The sequence below is a fragment of the Lissotriton vulgaris genome, chromosome 6 (assembly GCF_964263255.1).
Source record: "Lissotriton vulgaris chromosome 6, aLisVul1.2, whole genome shotgun sequence".
NCBI classification, from domain to species: domain Eukaryota; kingdom Metazoa; phylum Chordata; class Amphibia; order Caudata; family Salamandridae; genus Lissotriton; species Lissotriton vulgaris.
The window spans coordinates 1,409,118,425-1,409,140,237 of NC_141694.1; the positions used below are offsets into that span (position 1 = coordinate 1,409,118,425).

At 41.3% G+C, this 21,813-nt stretch overlaps 1 protein-coding gene across 2 annotated transcripts in view; it reads left to right on the top strand.

Moving 5' to 3' along the window:
• ARFGEF3 (ARFGEF family member 3) overlaps window positions 1–21,813 on the top strand; it is a 475,184-nt gene that overhangs the window by 280,604 nt on the left and 172,767 nt on the right. For both annotated transcript variants that reach the window (XM_086927524.1, XM_086927525.1), the window contains 3 exons: window positions 8,409–8,574; window positions 18,298–18,405; window positions 21,386–21,601. In XM_086927524.1, the coding sequence (XP_086783650.1) occupies window positions 8,409–8,574; window positions 18,298–18,405; window positions 21,386–21,601 (490 nt within the window). The remainder of the gene's footprint in view (window positions 1–8,408; window positions 8,575–18,297; window positions 18,406–21,385; window positions 21,602–21,813) is intronic.

Below are 21,813 nucleotides of genomic sequence, written 5' to 3' on the forward strand. Positions count from 1 at the left end.
CTATCCTCACAGATCCTCTTAAATTCCCCCATGCATATTGAGCCTAAGATGCAAAGCTGGCCCTCACCCTGCGTTTATAGACCACTCCACTCCAGAGGGAAGACGCGTGTCTGTTTTTCATGAAGCTCCTTTGGTTTACTCAATGTTGGTGCAAATATTCAGACAATCACCTGACCGCTTCTTCGCTTCCTCACCACTTCTTCGCTTCCTCACTCACCTCCAGTGTCCCCACTGCCAACATGGATATGGGCACCACACAGGTGCTACTTAAGTAACAAGCATTGGCAAAACAAATAGGTCTTGCCTATGTGAGATTTATTGGCTTTGTCAATATTTTTAGCAATGTTGCAAATGGCTGAAAGTAAAGAAAAAAAGCTTTATGACAAAGCCAGCGTTGACTGCGTTATAGCCTTTTTTTTACTTGCTGCTATTCGCATTGAAGCCAGCGCTGCTGGATAATCTATACTAAAACGTCCCTGTAGACCTGTAGTCTGGGGGCTGTAAGCTCACTCCTGACCTGTGCATGCGCCCACCCTGTTCAAAACAGGCAAACATTTATTGACAAGGTAATCAACGTGAAAGAAAGCACGTACCTAGCGTGCCCTGCACAGTTAACATTCTGCAACAAATGTGTAAACTATGAAAAAGTCTAAAAAATGTATTTTATTCACATGTAGAACTGTTTCATCTTATTATTAGTAGTAGTACATCTGACTAAATCAGTGTAAGTATTTTTTTTTTAAGGAATGGTTTTCAAACATGAATTTTGAAAGGTTCGTGCTTCCACCCACCCTGACAGTGCCAATAGTGAACTAGTCCATTATGTGCACCCTATGGATTGACTGGGTTGTCATTCTACATGGACAACATTTTAGTAAAATAAAATGTTGGAGGAGTTTCAGTACAGCGCATATCCAGAAGGCATGTATTTCAAGATCGTATTAAGATGTGAAATAACAGAAAGAGCTGCCGACTTGGGGAACCGGGTTCGAGTCTCTGCTTTGGCTCAACATCCTCTGATCCTGGCCAAATCATGGAATCTCCCAAGTGCCATAAAAAAGTGTCTTTGCAATATAACTGGTGCTCTCATAGAGCGCTCAAATACTTTCTAGAACTTTTAAGTGCTTTTTATAAAAGCTGCCCGTACTTGTGAAAAAAGGTGATATGTACACTTTTAAGGTGTGCCACTGTCCTAGGCGATGAGAGGAGGAAGCTTGTGAGGGAGAAAGCCTGGAAGGGGATAGAGGAAGGGTCAGAAAGCGGTGCGGTGGAGGAGGCAGTGCTCACACTACACCACAGGGAGCAGTGGGATGGCAGAAGGTCGGTAGGGAGCCGAGAAGTATTGCATAGAGCTGGTTCTGAGTTGGAGGTATTAGTAAAATATAGCAATTATCAGTGTTCCGTGGGTTTCCTAAACCTTTTGGACCTTGTACCACTGCACCTACTGCACCATTCAAATCAAGACCCTAGTGCTTGCAAGTTAATTGCACTTCTGACTGCTTGTTTAGTAGTAAAATATGGCAATAATCAGTGGGTTTCCTAGAGCTTTTGGCCCCTGTGCCACTGCACATGCTGCACCATTCAAATCATGACCCTAGTGCCTGAAAGGACACATGAGGAAATCGTTTATATCCAGTAATATATGTTTTCTATAAAAGGCACAGTTGCAGATGGAATACACAATGATTGTGCAGCTAAACCTAAACACAAAAGCTTTTCATAAAAAGTGCCTTTAACCACATGCGTGCGGGGGTTATTTTTGCGCTGTGCGGCTTTTTTCCAAAAGCCGCGTTACATGACGAGCTCAGCTCGTCATCCGCACACGACCACCGTGGCTGATGACGAGCTGAGCTCGTCATCAGCATCGAAGGGGTTAAAGTTCTCCAACTCTCCAAAACGAGTTGCCACAGATGCCATAAATACAGCATATGCTTTCCACATGAAAGTGAAAACCAAGCATCTTTCATGTGAAAGTATCTTATCTTGTGATTGACAGCAAATGGGCCATAAACAGTGTAAATTGCCCATGATCACTGTATGTTAGGATGAAGCTGAGACTGAAATGCTATTTTGTACTTTCTTCCTAAAAAAGGCAGGGTCACAAATTAAATAGACTTACAAAAGAAGAGGAATTTTGCAATAAACGTGTTAAATATAAAGAAGTCTCTATAAAAATACCAAAAATGTATTTCATTCACATGCAGAACTGTTTCATCTTAGTAGTACTAGTACATCAGACTAAATGAGTCCGGTCCGCTAGCCTCCTCCTGAGCTTTGCATGCGGCCCCCATTGAAAACCCCTGTTGTAAATGGTCAAGCATTTATTTACAAGTTAATCGATGTGAAAGTCAGCAAGTAACTAGTACACCAGGCTAAAGCAGTGCAAGATTTTTTGTTGTTGCAAGTAATAGTTTTCAAACATGATTTTGGAAACGCTCATGCTTCCACCCTGATAATACCAATAGTGAACTTCATACCTCAAGAATGAAAGGCAAATGTTTTGTGCAGCTGTATAAAGTGATAGCTTTTGAAATGGCAAAATTTAAAATAAAATTTAAAAAAGGGCACAAGCAAGCTCCATGGAGAAAGTATGTTGCATTCTTCTTTCCTGTAAACACTCTAACTTTCAAGGTAGCCGAAAGCAAAATAAACTCCAGGCTCCCTTTAAGACACAGATTGACATTTCACCTCAGTCTTTGAATGCCCAGCAAATGAGACGAGATAAGAACAAGATTTACACTCCGATTTATTACAGAAAACGAGTTTGTGGAAGAATACTATAAATGCGGCTTTCACATGGGGAGGTATGAACTGAAGTTGGACATCTTAAAGCAAATAAAGCCAGTAAATGGGAAGTTACAAACCATAAAGCCAAGCGACGGGCACAATGCAGTGCCAGGTCAACTTTCGGAAACTACACAAGATGTCTTTCGTGTACCACACAGCTGTGCTGTCAGGTAGGCTGCGACATAAAAAGGGAAAATCAGGCAGGTGTTTTTTTCCAGTTTCTTTGTTGAGGAAGGGGTTCTCAGCACCTTTTTTTACAAATCCACAGCTTTGGCACATTCTTTCCGAAAGAGTCTTTCATTGTTATGCTGACAGAATTACTCCCCGCTTGTCAGATGTGATATTGGCTCCACACATTTAAATGATTTGCTTTTCAAGATTCTTGTCTAAGCCCTGCAAACAAAGCATCCTGATTTCCTGAGTTGGCAGAGTGTTTGCATCCATAACTATATTTCAACAACTAATTACTGATAGCGCCTCCAACATCACTGCCTACTCAGAAATCTCTGGACACCTCATGATGTGGTGTCTTTACTTTTTTGACTTGCGCCATTTGGTGATCAAGGCAAAGTCAATTCTGATTCCTATCCAATGTATGTTGTTTACAGGGGAATTGCTAGGCATGACATATGCAACCTTCCACACTGCAGAGAGGAGAACATAAATCATCACAGCCTGATGGCATCTATTTTTAGGTAAATTATAGCCGATGTGGGATGTTGTTAAACACAGAGTTGCTACAGATGTTTTCTCGCTGCTGAAAAGAGGTGTGAATTGCATGTAGTGCTTCCAGTTTTAGGTGGAGAGGCACTCTGGGTCAACTGAAGGTGTATAGCTTCAGACATTGGGAACTCAAGTTCCTTTAAAGAAACATTAGTACTTAAAGGCAATCTTGTTGAGGCTAAATGTTATTTCTTTTACCTAAAGGACCCGGTGCGGGTTTTTACAAATAGTGGGAAGAGTAATACTCTTTCACCCATTTATGCAAGCTTGAAGTTAAAATGTTGATTTTATTTAACATGAACATTGTACTGTTGGCCACTTATCTAATACATCATAAACATCTTGATGGCATTGTGCATGCGATTCATGCAAACACCTCAAATGTATAAAACTAAGCAGTGGTGTTTCTCTTCACACACAGGATTGATTGTTATAGAGTGTTTTACCTACAAGGGTGACTCAGAGTGAGGCAGTTTGCCTTTTAGCTGGGCTAAGAGATGTCTTCACCTAGAGAACGTACCCTACTCAGATCATCTTCCCTGCGAGTTATCAGGAATGATAAATGGTTCTGTTGGTTCCCATGTAGCTCAACAGATTCTGGTTCTCAGATTTCCTGAAGCTTAGAAAGGAAGTGCTATTTTTACCTGTAAGGGAGAATATTCTAACTCGTCATTGTGATCTAATCTGACACTCTTTTCTCATCTGATCAAGGCCTTGGGTCCATATTTTTGTCTTCTGTTTAGCACCTATTATGTTGTGTAACCGGGTGGACCCATAACGTTTCAATTTGCAGCTATTGCCTTCTTCTAGAAGCCTTTTCCCTGTCAACGCAGTAGTTGTAGGCATCAAACGCCAGCTCACCATTTACTGCAAATCCTTCCTCTTTGCCAAACTGACCACAGGGTGGCGCTGAAAAGAGCCACTGCTATTGCACTCATCTATTACTAAAACAACATTTACTTTGGCTTATTCGCGAAAATCATTGCAAGACTACAATGGTTAGAACCAAGCAGGTGCACCATTCCTAAACCTTTGCAAACTTGACAATACTAAGGCAGCCAGAGACAGTTTGCCCACTTCCGGTACAAGCTAGGATGAAATTTATGGTCCTATACATAATCCACAAGGCTTACTGGGGCAAGAACCCAGAATATCTGAATAAACCTCTAGTGTACCCTAACCAGAGACCTTAGGCCAGCGTCTACCCACTTCGCCCACATCTGACATTCAGAAGATTGAAACGTCTTCGCCACCATGTTTCCAAGATGTTGTAGGACTTTATATTTCGTGTGGGCGGTTTCCCATTAGTTTATTTTTTTTCTGCTTCTCCAACGCTCCTTGAATTTGTTTGTGAACCCTTTTTCTTGTTCTCAAGCTTAGAATCCTGATTTAAACTGTTTTAACAAATAAAGGAGATGTTTGTACTTCTAGTCCTTCTTTTGCGGTGAGATGTGTCCCCTTGTCCCATTTGGCTCAGTGTATTTTTTTCACGATGTGGGTTTCAGAGTGGTTCATAGACTTCCTGTTTCATGTAAAGGAGACTGTAGCAAAATGTTTGATTCCTGACAGTTAATGAACGTAAGGACAAGTATCATATCAGATCGTGTGCAGAATTCAAAATACGTTTCGGAACCAAAATCTGTATGTACATAATTGAACCATTAATAAGCCATTTGAGCAATGTTTAATGGAAAAGTCTCAAACTACTGAAAAGATTTATACAAAAACAGATTATGGACTTTATGTAGGGAAATCTCTTCCTTCGTTCCATGTTTTGCATAATTCCATTCAGTGCCTTATGATGTAGCAGAGAGCCAAAATTCATATGGGATGTATGATTGGCCATGCTACTTGTCGATCACCCTAAATAAACGTTGTTGTCCATTGACCGATCTTACTGAGATGAAGAAAGCAAGGGGGGCGCATCAAGTTACTACCAAATTCCATACAGAGTGTCCAGCAAAGCCAGAGTTATTGGCACATAAAACAAGCATCGGCATAGCCAATAGGTCTCGCCTTTGGGACCTTTGTAAGTTTTTGTCCACAGCGATTGGCTTTTGCAATGTTTTTAAGCTGTGTTGAAGAGCTCTATAGCACCACTCTACAGTTACTCGACAGCACCACTGTACAGCACGACTCTACAGTACCCCTTTACAGAATCAATATAAAGCACCACTCTGCAGCACCACTCTACAGTATACAGTATACAGTCACACTATAGCACCACTGTGTAGCACCATTCTACAGCACCACTCTATAGCACCACTGTACAGCACTACTCTACAGTACTACTCCACAATACCACTCTACAGCACCACTCTATAGCACCACTGCACAGCACCACTCTACAGTACCACTCCACAACACCACTCTACAGTACCACTCTACAGTACTAATCCACAATACCACTCTACAGCACCACTCTATAGCACCACTCTACATTACCACTCCACAACACCACTCTACAGTACTACTCCATAACACCACTCTATAGCACCACTTTACAGCACCATTTAACAGCACAACTCTACAGTACCACTCTACAGCACCACTCGACAGCACCACTCTACAGCATCATTTTACAGCACCACTCTATAGCACCACTGTACAGCATCACTGTACAGCAACACTCTACAGTGCCACTTTACAGCACCACTCTACACTACTACTCCACAACACCACTCTACAGCACCAATTTACAGCACCACTCTACAGCAACAATCTACAGCACTACTCTACAGCACCATTCTTCAGCACCATGCTACAGCATCACTCGTCTGCACCACGTTACAGCACCACTTTACAGCACCACTCTACAGCAACACTCTACAGTACCCCTTTACAGCACCAATCTAAACCACCACTGTACAGCACCACTCTACAGCACCACTGTATAGCTCCAGTCTGCAACACCACTCCGCAGCACCACTCTGAGTGTTAGGTAGGGCTGGGGCAAAGTCACTGACTTCAGCGCTGAAGCAGAGCGCACCCTGGAGCCATTCCATGGTGTTTTCAGCAACTGTGCACCAGAGGGACACAAATATTTATGGCAAAACTTCCCCGTGAGGAGGGCTTCAAATTGTAAAAATAAAAGCAGCTGTACAAAATAAAGCACTACATAAACCTTTGGAAACGCTTTACATGAGCACCAGTTATGTTACAATGGCACATTTATTACCTGGTAGGTAAAGCAAGATTTAGAAAGTTGCCCGCAACAGCAAAAAGCTGAGTAACAGCCAGTAGAGAGTAGGGCTGGGCCACAGTCACTGACTTCAGCGCTGAAGCAGAGCGCGCCCTGGAGCCATTCTATGGTTTTAGGTAGGGTTGGGGCAGAGTAACTGACTTCAGCGTTGAAGCAGAGCGCGCCCTGGAGCCATTCTATAGTGTTAGGTAGGGCTGTGGCAGAGTCACTGACTTCAGCTCTGAAGCAGAGCACGCCCTGGATCCATTCCACTGTGTTTTCAGCAACTGTGCACCAGAGGGACACAAATGTGTATGGCAAAACTTCCCCGTGAGGAGGGCTTCAAATTGTAAAAATAAAAGCGGCTGTACAAATTAAAGCACTATAAACGTTTCGGAACGCTTTACATGAGCACCAGTTATGTTACAACAACATATTTATTACTTGGTAGGTAAGGCAAGATTTAGAAAGTTGCCACAGAAAGCTGACGAAAGTAGACTGGGAAGCTGAAAGCACAGGAGTGAGAACATGGGAGGCGACAGGGGAGGAGCCAGTAGCAGGACAACGCAACAAAGAGACGGCAACAAGGTGAAGCACTCTTGCTCGTGCATGTACAGCATCTACCTTGCAGTGCCATCTGTTTCCAATTAGCAAGCGTGGCGCAGGCACGATGATTGGAAGCAGATGGCGAAACTGCTTGCTTCCGCAAGGTGGATGCCGTACATGAACCAGCGCTCATTGGAAACAGGGCAGTACATGCACGAGTTTTCCAAAAAGTGCAGACTGATTACAAGAGGTCACTCCTAAGCAGTGCTTGCACACTGATTAGGCGAGACCTAAAAAGGGCATCTCCTATGGAAAAAGCATCTTGACCTGACAAACAATGATATTTCTCACACTATTATGCCATTTTCACAGTACCATTGATGGCATCACAGTACAAATTATGGTACTTATATCTACATTAAAAAAACACTAAGTTTACATTCTTCACCATGTGTACAGTTGTTACTTGCCTGATTATTATATTTTGTAAACAGAAAATGCAAAAATTGTGTTCCCTCCGGAATATTTATTATTACATACTTAGATATGAACAGTAGTAGCGTCCACTTTAAGCTGGAACCCTAGCCTGCAACGAGTACCTACCAGTGGCTACATTCATCCCATTATTATTCTAAGAGCACTTTTTTCATTATCTGAGCTGTGGCCATCAGATAGTTGCATATTTGCTGTAGACCATCCAGCATTCTCCAGTCAGCTTTCCAGTCCTTCCAGTAAAAACATCATTGTGACCGGGACTTATTAAAGAAGGGTGCCAGAATAATAGTTGTATGTATAGGTCGGTCTCCAAGTCAGAAAGAGTAGCTACTTTATATGCTTCAAAACAGATGTTCTGTTCTTGCCCAGGTAGGCACACTACTGAATCTTTGCAGGTATCATCCTGCCTCCCCTACTGACCACCTCACCTTGGCATGGCCAAAGGAACTGAGCAGTAAAAGTAAGTCCAATCTATTTTATGGAAAATACTCTGCCCAGCTTATAGTGTTGAAGCTGTATGAGTCACAGGACATCTATTTACAAGGTTCTGATACCTAGACCAGATTGATTATCCCCAAAAATTCTAATGTTCCTCAACTTGTGAAATAATACTGACTATTGTATTACTTTCTCTAATGCTGCCACCTGAACTCTCTGGTTTCTGTGTCCTCTGTAGAAGGAGTTTCTCAAGCAAGTGCAGTCCAGCGGAGTGCTTTTGGTTTTTTCGCAAATCTGGATTGAAGAGCTCTACCACCAGGTGCTGGACAAAAATATTTTGGGTGACTCTGGATACTGTGGAAGCCCTGAAGAGCACGGCCTTCCTCTGATCACCATGCTGACTGGTAGGTAGCGCCCTGCCCCTCTAAAATAACTCTTACATAGTTCAAACGGATCTATTCTTTCCTGATCTGCCATTGAGAGAGTCAATAAAAAGAGCTTTTATACTTCATGTAGTTCTCACATAAATGTGTTGTTTAACTAGTTAATATTTGTTACATAGTTTCTTTTAACTGTTTCTGTATTTAACGAATGCAGAATACAAATGTCTTTAGCGGCTTAAAAGTGGTGAAGTGTATGACCGAGATGCTTTTCAAATGTTTTTTAAACTCTCCTGTTTTCTCACATCGAAAACAAGTAACATACAATTTTGGTGCCATTACACTTAAGGGCGTATCATCAGGCGCAGTGTAACACACAGTCACAAAAGACAATGAACTTTACACCAGTATACATATGACTTACATGTTACATATATGGGGGATTTGTCAATCGAGGGGGGGGGCTGTATATGGATTGGATATCAGATTTCAAAAAGTTTGTACCACATATCCCTGTCTTTGGGTAATTTATTATCAGTTCTAGTCAGCTTCATCTTTATTTATTCTGCTATCGTCCATTCTTGGACATCTGGTATCCAGTCTTTGACTTTGGGAGCCCTAGGGGCCATCCCCTGTATTGGAGGGCACCTTTCTTGCCAGCAATTGTACAAGTAAAAGTTCTTTGTTGATGTTATAGTTGGATTTAAGTAGATGGGTGTAGTCAGTCTGAATATGTTCCAATAGTCGGTTTCTTTTAGCACCCCCCAAGAGGACGGCAAGATTGGACAGCCCAAGTCAAATGAAAAACTATGATATCTGTCTGCTTTAATTTTGGGCTGCTAGTGTGGCTATGTGTTTTCTCCAGGAGACACATGTTCAATGCAATCAATTGAAGTAGGTAACGCAGAGTCTAGCATTCTAGGAGATCTGGCATGCCAGCAGTTGAGCATTCTTTCATTTTCTAATTGTGAATTTCAACCCACAGCCTATCTCCTATTTTGATCAAACCAGCAGTAGTTAGTTAGGTGTATTGGCACACAATGCTTCGTCAAATCTGGAAATCACTCCTCTATCTTAGTTGATTTCCACCAGCAGCCTAAGTTGCTACTCAAATGTTAGCAAATGCATTAATCAATTTAATTAGCTTTTTTAGCAAAAATAACTACGAATATTTTTTTTTAAATATGTGTTAATAAGCATGGGAAACACACAAACAACTGAATCATGACATTGAATGCAGTGGCTAATAGAACCCCAGTACTACAGGTATTACAGAAATCTGAAGGTCAAGTGTAACTAGCTGACAAATGTCCTACGTTTGAATTGGCTAGTTTAGGAAAATCAGTCGATTTGTGGAAGAAGAGCTAACTTTGGAGGACGCTTCGCAGGCAAACTTTCCTCCACTATATGGATTACATTTTGTAGGAGTTTCTAATAGTAGCTTCTTTGTCTGTACTTTGTCTTAACAGTTTGTGCGAAAGAGAATGGAGAGCAAGTCTTTTTACTAGCTTGGCATTGAAAAGAGAATCCGGTAGACGATGAGTGGGGACCTCTATTTGTTTGAACTGCGATTACTGTTTTGCACTGTTCTTGTTTTTAAATCGGAGGGGGCTTACGTCCAATAAATAATCTCTCGTTAAGCTCACTATCCTTTTTTTAACCACCACTTTTATCATTTTTGCACTGCACCTTCCCATCATATCAACATCATGTGGTATAACTAAGTGATTGTGGGTCGTTACCCCAAGCCGACCATTGGGGTATGCTGGCTGTCCCAATGATCAAGAGACACAATACCCTGGTAGGATTACCAGATGAGAATATTGATCGATACAAGACATTGATGGGAATCCTTAATGAGGTGGATTGACAATCACATGTGTCACATATTTTGGTGATTTGGTCTGTTAGCTTAATGTGATTTTTACTTCCTTTGTACTTAATGAGGCATTAGGATAGCCTGTAAGAAATCACCAATGGATTTCTAGTTTAGACCCCTTAGTTTGTTTGTTGTATATGTAGCTCCATCGGGGGATAGAACTTAGGCCAGGTCTCTAAACATCCCTCTAGCCCTCCACCATCCTATCGTTATTTGTGTATTTGAGCAGCCTCCAGCTGCGGACTTTATTATCTTGACCACATTGGAATAAGGGGTCCTTTGCCATCTACTGATCAGATTTGGTTTTGTGCACTTGCATGCATTACACCGGTCCCTATTCTTGACTTTACCCTTTCCACACTTTTTATTGACTTGTAAACATGGCTGAACGCCATGGTTTAGCTTATGATGACTCTATGTATCAATCTATTCTAGACGACATGCCAAGTATTCTTGAAATACTTCCAGCACCAACAGTAAATACGACTGATGATTGGACTAAAGTTTTGATACTTAAAAAATCTCACTCACGTACACAGACACATGGGATTACCATGGCAGAATACATGAGAGCAAGTTGTGCCCCTCCGGGGCTCATAGTGACAAATGCCCCTTGACTTTTTCTCAATGAAAAATCGTTTATTAAAGACTGGTCAATGATTGCGTGGCGCTGCACCCGTGACTGGCTGATATTAATTATCAGCACAGCCAAGCGGGTGGCAGACGGCATCTTGGTCGAGATACAAGTCCTGTAAGGACAGATTAAGGCGACGGTCAGCCCTACTGTCTTTAAAAAAACAGAAAGATGAGTCGGATAAAACCAACAAGGACTTTTTTGACTCTATACTCCAGACCAAGGTAGACAAATTTAAGAAAGACCTGGCCAAGTTTAAATTAGAACGTTTCTATCCATACACCAGTGACACTTACAAAGCCCCAGACTTTAACAGGAATGGGAAAAGGTATGGATCTAACTACTCGGGATCTAGTTCCGAGTCAGGCAGTGACTCAGACGCCACTAATCCACCTCCAAATGCAGGATTAAACCGAGGTAGAGCCGGTAGATACCAGAATTATAGAGGACAATATAATATGCCAGGGCAACCATGGTGGCCTCCAGCGCCCTGGGGGTATCCAGGTAATTTTCAACCACCAATGGGCCCTTTTTCTGGTTTCCCACAATATAATAACCTTTAATTTTGGGCTGCTAGTGTGGCTATGTGGTTTCTCCAGGAGTCACATGTTCAATGCAATCAATTGAAGTAGGTAACGCAGAGTCTAGCATTCTAGGAGATCTGGCATGCCAGCAGTTGAGCATTCTTTCATTTTCTAATTGTGAATTTCAACCCACAGCCTGTCTCCTATTTTGATCAAACCAGCAGTAGTTAGTTAGGTGTATTGGCACACAATGCTTCGTCAAATCTGGAAATCACTCCTCTAACTTAGTTGATTTCCACCAGCAGCCTAAGTTGCTACTCAAATGTTAGCAAATGCATTAATCAATTTAATTAGCTTTTTTAGCAAAAATAACTACGAATATTTTTTTTTAAATATGTGTTAATAAGCATGGGAAACACACAAACAACTGAATCATGACATTGAATGCAGTGGCTAATAGAACCCCAGTACTACAGGTATTACAGAAATCTGAAGGTCAAGTGTAACTAGCTGACAAATGTCCTACGTTTGAATTGGCTAGTTTAGGAAAATCAGTCGATTTGTGGAAGAAGAGCTAAATTTGGAGGACGCTTCGCAGGCAAACTTTCCTCCACTATATGGATTACATTTTGTAGGAGTTTCTAATAGTAGCTTCTTTGTCTGTACTTTGTCTTAACAGTTTGTGCGAAAGAGAATGGAGAACAAGTCTTTTTACTAGCTTGGCATTGAAAAGAGAATCCGGTAGACGATGAGTGGGGACCTCTATTTGTTTGAACTGCGATTACTGTTTTGCACTGTTCTTGTTTTTAAATCGGAGGGGGCTTACGTCCAATAAATAATCTCTCGTTAAGCTCACTATCCTTTTTTTAACCACCACTTTTATCATTTTTGCACTGCACCTTCCCATCATATCAACATCATGTGGTATAACTAAGTGATTGTGGGTCGTTACCCCAAGCCGACCATTGGGGTATGCTGGCTGTCCCAATGATCAAGAGACACAATACCCTGGTAGGATTACCAGATGAGAATATTGATCGATACAAGACATTGATGGGAATCCTTAATGAGGTGGATTGACAATCACATGTGTCACATATTTTGGTGATTTGGTCTGTTAGCTTAATGTGATTTTTACTTCCTTTGTACTTAATGAGGCATTAGGATAGCCTGTAAGAAATCACCAAAGGATTTCTAGTTTAGACCCCTTAGTTTGTTTGTTGTATATGTAGCTCCATCGGGGGATAGAACTTAGGCCAGGTCTCTAAACATCCCTCTAGCCCTCCACCATCCTATCGTTATTTGTGTATTTGAGCAGCCTCCAGCTGCGGACTTTATTATCTTGACCACATTGGAATAAGGGGTCCTTTGCCATCTACTGATCAGATTTGGTTTTGTGCACTTGCATGCATTACACCGGTCCCTATTCTTGACTTTACCCTTTCCACACTTTTTATTGACTTGTAAACATGGCTGAACGCCATGGTTTAGCTTATGATGACTCTATGTATCAATCTATTCTAGACGACATGCCAAGTATTCTTGAAATACTTCCAGCACCAACAGTAAATACGACTGATGATTGGACTAAAGTTTTGATACTTAAAAAATCTCACTCACGTACACAGACACATGGGATTACCATGGCAGAATACATGAGAGCAAGTTGTGCCCCTCCGGGGCTCATAGTGACAAATGCCCCTTGACTTTTTCTCAATGAAAAATCGTTTATTAAAGACTGGTCAATGATTGCGTGGCGCTGCACCCGTGACTGGCTGATATTAATTATCAGCACAGCCAAGCGGGTGGCAGACGGCATCTTGGTCGAGATACAAGTCCTGTAAGGACAGATTAAGGCGACGGTCAGCCCTACTGTCTTTAAAAAACAGAAAGATGAGTCGGATAAAACCAACAAGGACTTTTTTGACTCTATACTCCAGACCAAGGTAGACAAATTTAAGAAAGACCTGGCCAAGTTTAAATTAGAACGTTTCTATCCATACACCAGTGACACTTACAAAGCCCCAGACTTTAACAGGAATGGGAAAAGGTATGGATCTAACTACTCGGGATCTAGTTCCGAGTCAGGCAGTGACTCAGACGCCACTAATCCACCTCCAAATGCAGGATTAAACCGAGGTAGAGCCGGTAGATACCAGAATTATAGAGGACAATATAATATGCCAGGGCAACCATGGTGGCCTCCAGCGCCCTGGGGGTATCCAGGTAATTTTCAACCACCAATGGGCCCTTTTTCTGGTTTCCCACAATATAATAACCTTTAATTTTGGGCTGCTAGTGTGGCTATGTGGTTTCTCCAGGAGTCACATGTTCAATGCAATCAATTGAAGTAGGTAACGCAGAGTCTAGCATTCTAGGAGATCTGGCATGCCAGCAGTTGAGCATTCTTTCATTTTCTAATTGTGAATTTCAACCCACAGCCTGTCTCCTATTTTGATCAAACCAGCAGTAGTTAGTTAGGTGTATTGGCACACAATGCTTCGTCAAATCTGGAAATCACTCCTCTATCTTAGTTGATTTCCACCAGCAGCCTAAGTTGCTACTCAAATGTTAGCAAATGCATTAATCAATTTAATTAGCTTTTTTAGCAAAAATAACTACGAATATTTTTTTTTAAATATGTGTTAATAAGCATGGGAAACACACAAACAACTGAATCATGACATTGAATGCAGTGGCTAATAGAACCCCAGTACTACAGGTATTACAGAAATCTGAAGGTCAAGTGTAACTAGCTGACAAATGTCCTACGTTTGAATTGGCTAGTTTAGGAAAATCAGTCGATTTGTGGAAGAAGAGCTAAATTTGGAGGACGCTTCGCAGGCAAACTTTCCTCCACTATATGGATTACATTTTGTAGGAGTTTCTAATAGTAGCTTCTTTGTCTGTACTTTGTCTTAACAGTTTGTGCGAAAGAGAATGGAGAGCAAGTCTTTTTACTAGCTTGGCATTGAAAAGAGAATCCGGTAGACGATGAGTGGGGACCTCATGAAATGAGACTCCTCCGGGAATGAAGGACACACTTGGCCAGTAATCAGTATAGCGTTCAAAAGTAGAAAATAATAAACCTAGTAAAAGTGCCTATGCAGAATTCAATCCTGGGATTATGTGACTATGGTATGAAGCAAAGTAAAAACTATTTGTTAAGAAAGAAAGTCCACTTCAAGTAAGTCGAACGGAATTTTATTCCAGCCAGTTTCATCCTCCTCTGATCACTCAAGAGTAACACAGTACCTCAAGTGTGAACGTTCTAAATTGCCTTCAGTAAGAATGAACCAAGAAGGGAAGGAGGGGAGGGGAGTGCGAAGGGAGAGGGATTGAGAGCGCAAATGAGGAGGAAGAAAAAGGGGAGACATAAAATATGAGAAGTTACAACACTATTTCAACAAGATTCTTAGTAGGGTTCCTTATTAAAAGTTATAATTCAGCTATTTACATGTTCAACTGTGCCCAGAGAGCAGCAGGTTGAATGTCTCAAAGAAATCTTTGCAAACACTAAGATGAGTCTGAAAATGTTTATATACAAAAGAAAAATGAATACTCTGTGGATCACAGAGTCTGTCTGCCAGGGATTCACTCAAATGATTGGTGGATGCAAGCTCATAGACTACAGGACAGTTCCAGATTTACTTTACTACACAGAGGTTCTTGTGTTGGTCACATGGTACGTTTCACGTGAGAATACGAGCAGGTGACTAGCTGAGCTCATGAGATAGGAGAGGAACCTTCCTAGAAGCTAAACCAAAGAACACAGACACTTGTCAAATTTCATCGGCCACGTTTACACGCGAGTCGCAGGGGCATGGGCAAAATAGCAGCATGCCCAATTTTCAGAACCTTCAGAAGATCTTTTATACTCAAAAACCACAAAAAGGCGTGTTAAACAAATATCCCATCCTGATACAGTAAAAGGTGATTTCTCCATTATTATGGACAAATACATGGCGTGTTGCTGATTGGAAGATGCAGTGATTATACAAGCATTAAGCGCCTAGCCAGTCATAGTGAAATAACACCATTTGGTATACGCGTGATGCAGATGACGACAGGTAAGGTGCCTACTGTGCTGGTGGCTAGGATCATCAAATGTGTCCATACAGGGCTTGACACGATACCTGTGCAATCAATTTTCAAACATTTGGTCTTTGCTGTATGTGACGGTGGTTGAAGCAATGCATTTCACGTGAGGTGTCTTTGAGCAAGCCCTGTGTTACAAGATATTAGGCCAGGTATATTAGCTTATCTGAGGCTATTAGACTTTGGCACACATTTTGCAGGCCGCGTCATCGTTGAATATCACAGGACGTGAACAAGGCAAGATGGACTCCACACAAAATAAAACAGGCTTCCATAACTAGTAGCAGTTTACTATTGAGCAAGCTATTACATTGCTTCACTCCCCAAGAATCAAAGCATCAGGGGTTTCGATGTTGGAAATAGGCACTTCCTGTGGGCAATGATAGCCTAAGCAAGAAAACATGGCTGAAGCAGGGATACAGCAACACTACTAAGTGCAAATGCATGTCACCTTTTCACATAAGCAGGAGAGGATGCTCCAAATGCAGCGTTTAAATGTTACTTTTAGTCCTCCTGATAAGTGCATACATAGATCTGTTCTGAAATTCTGCAATATTAGTGTAGAACAGTAACAAAAGCCAGAATAGCATTTAAAATAAGTTCTGAATGGCGTTTTTTTACTAAAGCATTTTCACCAGTTAACCTACATAACTGGTCACATGTTCAGTGGTGATTGCGAAAGTTGTCTTGGCCTTTGTCCAAGTTATCTGCTGGTCCAGGGAGGGCTAGTAGGCAAGACACAGAGCATAAAAGGCCAGAAAGGTTAAAGGTAAGAAGGAGAAAGAGGAAGGTAGAGGGCAGAATCTGACATGGGGAAGTCTTTGGCAGAAGGCCACAGCAGTGTGATGCGGCTGTTCCCTAACATTCTTGAAGTGTTTGTCCATCAGCCATGCCCTTTGCAAACATTTCATTTGGACCACACAATCATTAATTCTGGCAGTAGTGAACTCTTTTTTCAGGCTTGCCCAGCTTTCAAGAAAGAAAGTTGGTCAATGTTACACTGAGCCGGCGTCGCACTGAGGCGATTAGGCTTGCGCAAATGTGCATACCTGAATGTATTCAGAAATGAACACCTTCCCTGGAGCCACCACAGGCACACTCAGAATCACTGATGCAATCAGTTGATTTGGAGCACATTCAGGAACAGCGCTGGTGAAAAGGAGCAGTCATATAAAGTATCAGATTAACATTTTCTTCCGCTGCCATTAAAACAGACTCCATCAGAATACAGCGCAGTGCAATACACTGAGTAAAAAAAAAAATCAGATACATTTATTGCATTTTTTAAACACCAAAGAAATTACAAAAGTGTTCCAAAATTGTGATTCATGTTTGCTACCAATTGGAAGTGATGGATTTAAACAGAAAGGTATTTAAAATGGAAGTGAAGGAACCAGGTACATATACAGTCTAAGCATCAACTTGGGCCAAGTCCACTTGATAAGTATTGAAAGATTTTTAGTGGATTTTCATTTTAACAGACTAGGTCTTGTCACTTTTATTAGGATAAGGTTAATCTAGACCATGTGGGCATTGGCAAATTCTAGAGGGAGTCCAACGAAAATATACCCAAGGTCATTGTTGCGAAGTTGCGAAATTCTAATTTGTGTGTTAACTATGTCCCTTAAGTAAGAACTAATCTCTTTCTATGTTGGGAGAATACGTTTGCAGTGGAACAACATGGTAGGGAGCTCGCGTGTATCTTTGCTCAGTTATATCATTTTGCCTTAGTTAACAGACCAATTTATGGAGTCTGGGGGGACGGACGGGGACAGTTCATTACAGACATGAAGAAATAGGTATCTGTTTGAACCCGTGCAAGAGCACGTTTTGAGGTGCAGGAAGTTTCATACCAGCCACTTGGGTTGAGGGAGGTCTGTTGGTGACCTCTCTTGAGTTTTATATGCAACAGTAGAATGGACATCTGAGGCTCCAGGATGGTGGTTTTCTAAGGATTCGCCTGCGGCACTGTTTTAACTTGTGGCTTCTTTCTCTGGTAACTGATGGATCACAGCGCGTTGTCCTCTGAGGGCTGTGAAACTACCCTGAACCCAATAGATCATTTGGAGTTCTCTGCTGTTACTGAATTTTACCCTGGTTTTGCAGCTACTTCCCTGGGATACTGATGTTCTGCCAATCATCCAAACATGTCAGTAGCACTGAAAGATTTAGTCACAGGCCATAAATAGAAAAGTGTCCCTGGGGTACAGGTTTTCCTAACATTTAACACACTAATCAACATCACACTTCATCCAGTAGAGGAAATTGGAAAGATCTTGCATCAGCAGCAGAATTTGAGCTATGTGCACTGCAGCCATTCATGATGAAGATTAGCACAAATGAAAACACAAGATGGTGGGTGAACACTGTCCAATGGTACGTATTGACCACTGGGATACAACCTTCCCACAACCAGATTGTTATTTGTTAATTCAAACCAATCGTAGAATGCAAATACAAATTGCGAATAAACTACTAGAAAACATCCATCAAAGATGTTTTAAGTCGTATTACTGCAGTGGTAAACAAATTGTCAGTGTTGCAAAATCTTTACAGCCATCTGTTTATGTCTAAAGAAAGCATTCATTGTTGTTAACCTTGTTTTTTTCCAGATATGGATGGCTTGGGGAGCAGTGCGATAGGTGGACAGCTATTGTCCTCTGCATCAACACAGTCGCCTCTCAACCAGGACAGGAGTACCGACAGCGCCGTCCTGGCAGGTACCATTGTTCGTCTCACAAGTTATCTTCTGTCCCTTAAAGGTTCTGAAGCCAGCAAATTCAGTGGAAGAGATGTGTTAGGAGCCTAAGAGCCAAACCACAAGCTGAGCCATTGCAATATTTGGCATTTAAATCATGCAACAGTTGCCTAACTGTCATGAAGACTCTAAAATTCTCAAACATTTACTTTTTTAACTTTTGTGAGTGGCTTTGTGTAGTACACTACATTATGTTGCTGCACTTAGAAATATTTATTACGGTACTAGTTTTTTTTAAAAGAACATAAAATCAGTGGTTACATTGATATGAGCAAATCAGTTTGCCTCATGAAGGAGTGTGCAAAGATTTTTGGCTTTGTCGTAGTTTGCAAAGTTTCATTCTTGCCTTGTGACTATGCCCAAGTTTAGTTTTCCTTTGCTCTTACCTAGATAGTTTTCATGAGTAACTTGATGCTGAAAATAGGTGAGCCATTTTGTCTCTAGGTTACTGTGAAATTAAGTGCAGTCTGACACCAGTGAGGAAAAGGTGACAGATTAGATTAGTTTATTAAAAATTGTGCATGAAAGGACGAAGAAAGTTTTCCTCTGATGTTTCTAAGACGTGGAAAGCTTTTTTTGTTTAAATTGAGACTATGCAATTATTAAATAATTGTAAAAGTCCCTGTTTTAATACAAAAGCTCATGTTCATATGAGATAGGCAAACTTTGCGTAAATGTTGTGAAAAATATCAAAAGTTTAGAAAACAATTAAAAACCACACTTATATATTTGCCTGATTTTGTCATTAAGTATGGAGCAACCATCCAAAAGTGGGAATTTGTATAGCATACATCCTAAATTGAATTACAGCAAGACGTTCCCAGATTTGACAGCCAAAGAAGGTGAAGTGAATTGCTTTGCCAATGACCACCCAAATAATTTGAAATGTGAAAGCTGGGATTTGAACTCAAGTTTCCAGGATACACACTGTTGAATCCAGTCACTGGATGGATATTACCTCTCTCCAATTTAATACCAAAGAATACTGGTTTGAGCTTAATTGTCTTTCAGGAGCTAAATTAGTATACTATTCAAAATACATGGATCGCAATAATACATGTAATACTTAATAAATCAAGCTGATGCTATATAAGAAGTTTTCTAGAAAATGGTTTGCAAGTTCTATCAAATCGCCAATGTTACAAAAGAATATTGATATTTGGAACACATAAGGCAATCCAGCAAACCTACTGGATCCAAAATACATGAGTTATTTTCCATAGTTTAAAGTTTAAGAGTAAGGGAGTCAATACAACACAGTATTTGTATGGGATTATCTAGAGCTTCCCCTGATCTAAAAAGTTGTTTCAGGATGGTTACAGTATACCAGAGGAGCCAATTAGACAGATTACCAAAACGAAGAGAAAGGTCACAAAGAACCCTGGAACCTCTATGTTGACAAATCCTCAGTGGAGCAGAACGGAAGTGCAGTATGGCTTCAGATTGTTGACATGTGTTCACTTGCAGGTTCTGCATTTAAAGTCCAAATTCGTTGCTTCAAATTTGAAGCACAAAGTCACATTTTCAGATGCTCCTTATGATCCTGCAGAACACTGTTTCCAGTTGTTCTTCAAGGAGTACTTTTTATCTTCCAAAACCTGCTTTAGAGACGCAAACTTGCTAGACCGGTCTTGACTCTTTGATTTGCACTCACATGGGAACAAGGCCAGATTCAAACCTGACAGTCGCCTGAGCCAGACTTGAGCCTTGCTTGTTCACCTATACTGTAAACTCTAATTGTGTTTTTGTAGGTGAAGGTGTCTGTTCGTCAACCCTCTATATAGTTGTGGCCTCTCATGGCCTCTCACCTGGTGAGCAGGAGGAGGTGAGCACCCAACTCAGTCTTGAAAATCCAATTTCTTAGAGGCTTCCTTACATAGGCAATGTTCACAGTGTAAGGGGCATCAGTTCCCCACGCACATATGTTACATATATGATCCTTTTTTAACCTGGATTTGGAATCCATGTTTCTCTGGTGGTCTGTAAACTTGCTAGTGGGAAGGTCTCACTGACTTGTTCTTTCTCTGCACGAGTACTACGCCAGAGATGATGCAAGCAGTCAATGACATGCAGCTCTTGCAGCAACTTAACCGAGGGTGAACCAGAAGTGTTTTTCATGCCTAACCAGATCCTCAATCTCATAGGGCCCATATGACCAAATATATGGAGTCATACTCTCGTTTCTTCATCCCTATCATTGTCTACTTCCCTCAGGTGCCTTTGCAGCTCCTTTTCAGGCTACAATATGAAAAACAGGCACTGCCTACGACCACATCCTTATCTAGGGTCCCGCCCCTGGCCTATCTCAGTGAGTGATATCAATTTGAATTCTGCTGATTAAAATACTTTCTTGAATCTTTGGTGACCATGCGGTGCTAGGTATGACATGTCCCTTATACCCTATTCCTGCATGTATTGCTCTGACAGACTGTGTCTTTGGCAAAAGTTGCTCCTGGAGTCTTGCAGTTCCAAAATAGTGTGGTAGAAGATGCATAGGTCTGGCTCCATCACCCAAGTAGCCACTCTTATGGAAGGTCCTTCTTTAAGGGAGAATGGTCCAGGAGTCTTGCATCAACAAGTCCTTCCAACATCACAAGAAGTTGCGAATCCCCCGTCGATTATTCAGAACTGCCTCAGTCCTCATTTGTTATCCTCCCTGAGTCATGTACTATACCGTAAGAATTTAGGTACATTAGCATCAACCCTTGATTTTCAAGTTTTGTGTTCATGTGTACTTTATTGCCAAATGATGTGTTAAAATATTGTATAGACATCTTAGTAATAGTTGAGATAAAAGTCCAAGACTGAGTGACTAGATGCCCTGAACTTTACTGATCATCATTGGTAATATGAAATCTTGAAAGTATGTTTCTTTAGTGACACCGATTTTATATTGTACTGCAGTTATCTTCAGTGATTTTACACTGTTCTTTCTGCTGCAGGTGTTACGTTTGCCCGTTACCTCCTGATCGGATGTTGGAAGAACCTGATCGATACTTTATCCATGCCATTGACAGGACGAATGGCTGGAAGCTCCAAAGGATTGGCCTTCATCTTGGGGGCAGAGGGTGTGAAAGAGCAGAGCCAAAGGGAGAGGGATTCCATATGCATGAGCCTCGATGGGCTCAGGAAGGCTGCCCGTCTCAGTTGTGCCTTAGGTACTGTACTGCGAGTTGAAGAAATAAAAGTAGAGTTTCTGCTAAAAGGTTGACACATGGGTGGGTCCAGCCCCAGGGCATGTTTATTTTGTCTTGTTTTCCAGGTTATTTAGAGAGAAGCCATGATTATTTATCAAAGAGGGAGTGGGTTCAAGGGATTGAATTTCTGACATCTGAATTGATTGGATGGGTTTAGTATGCAACTTTCCAAA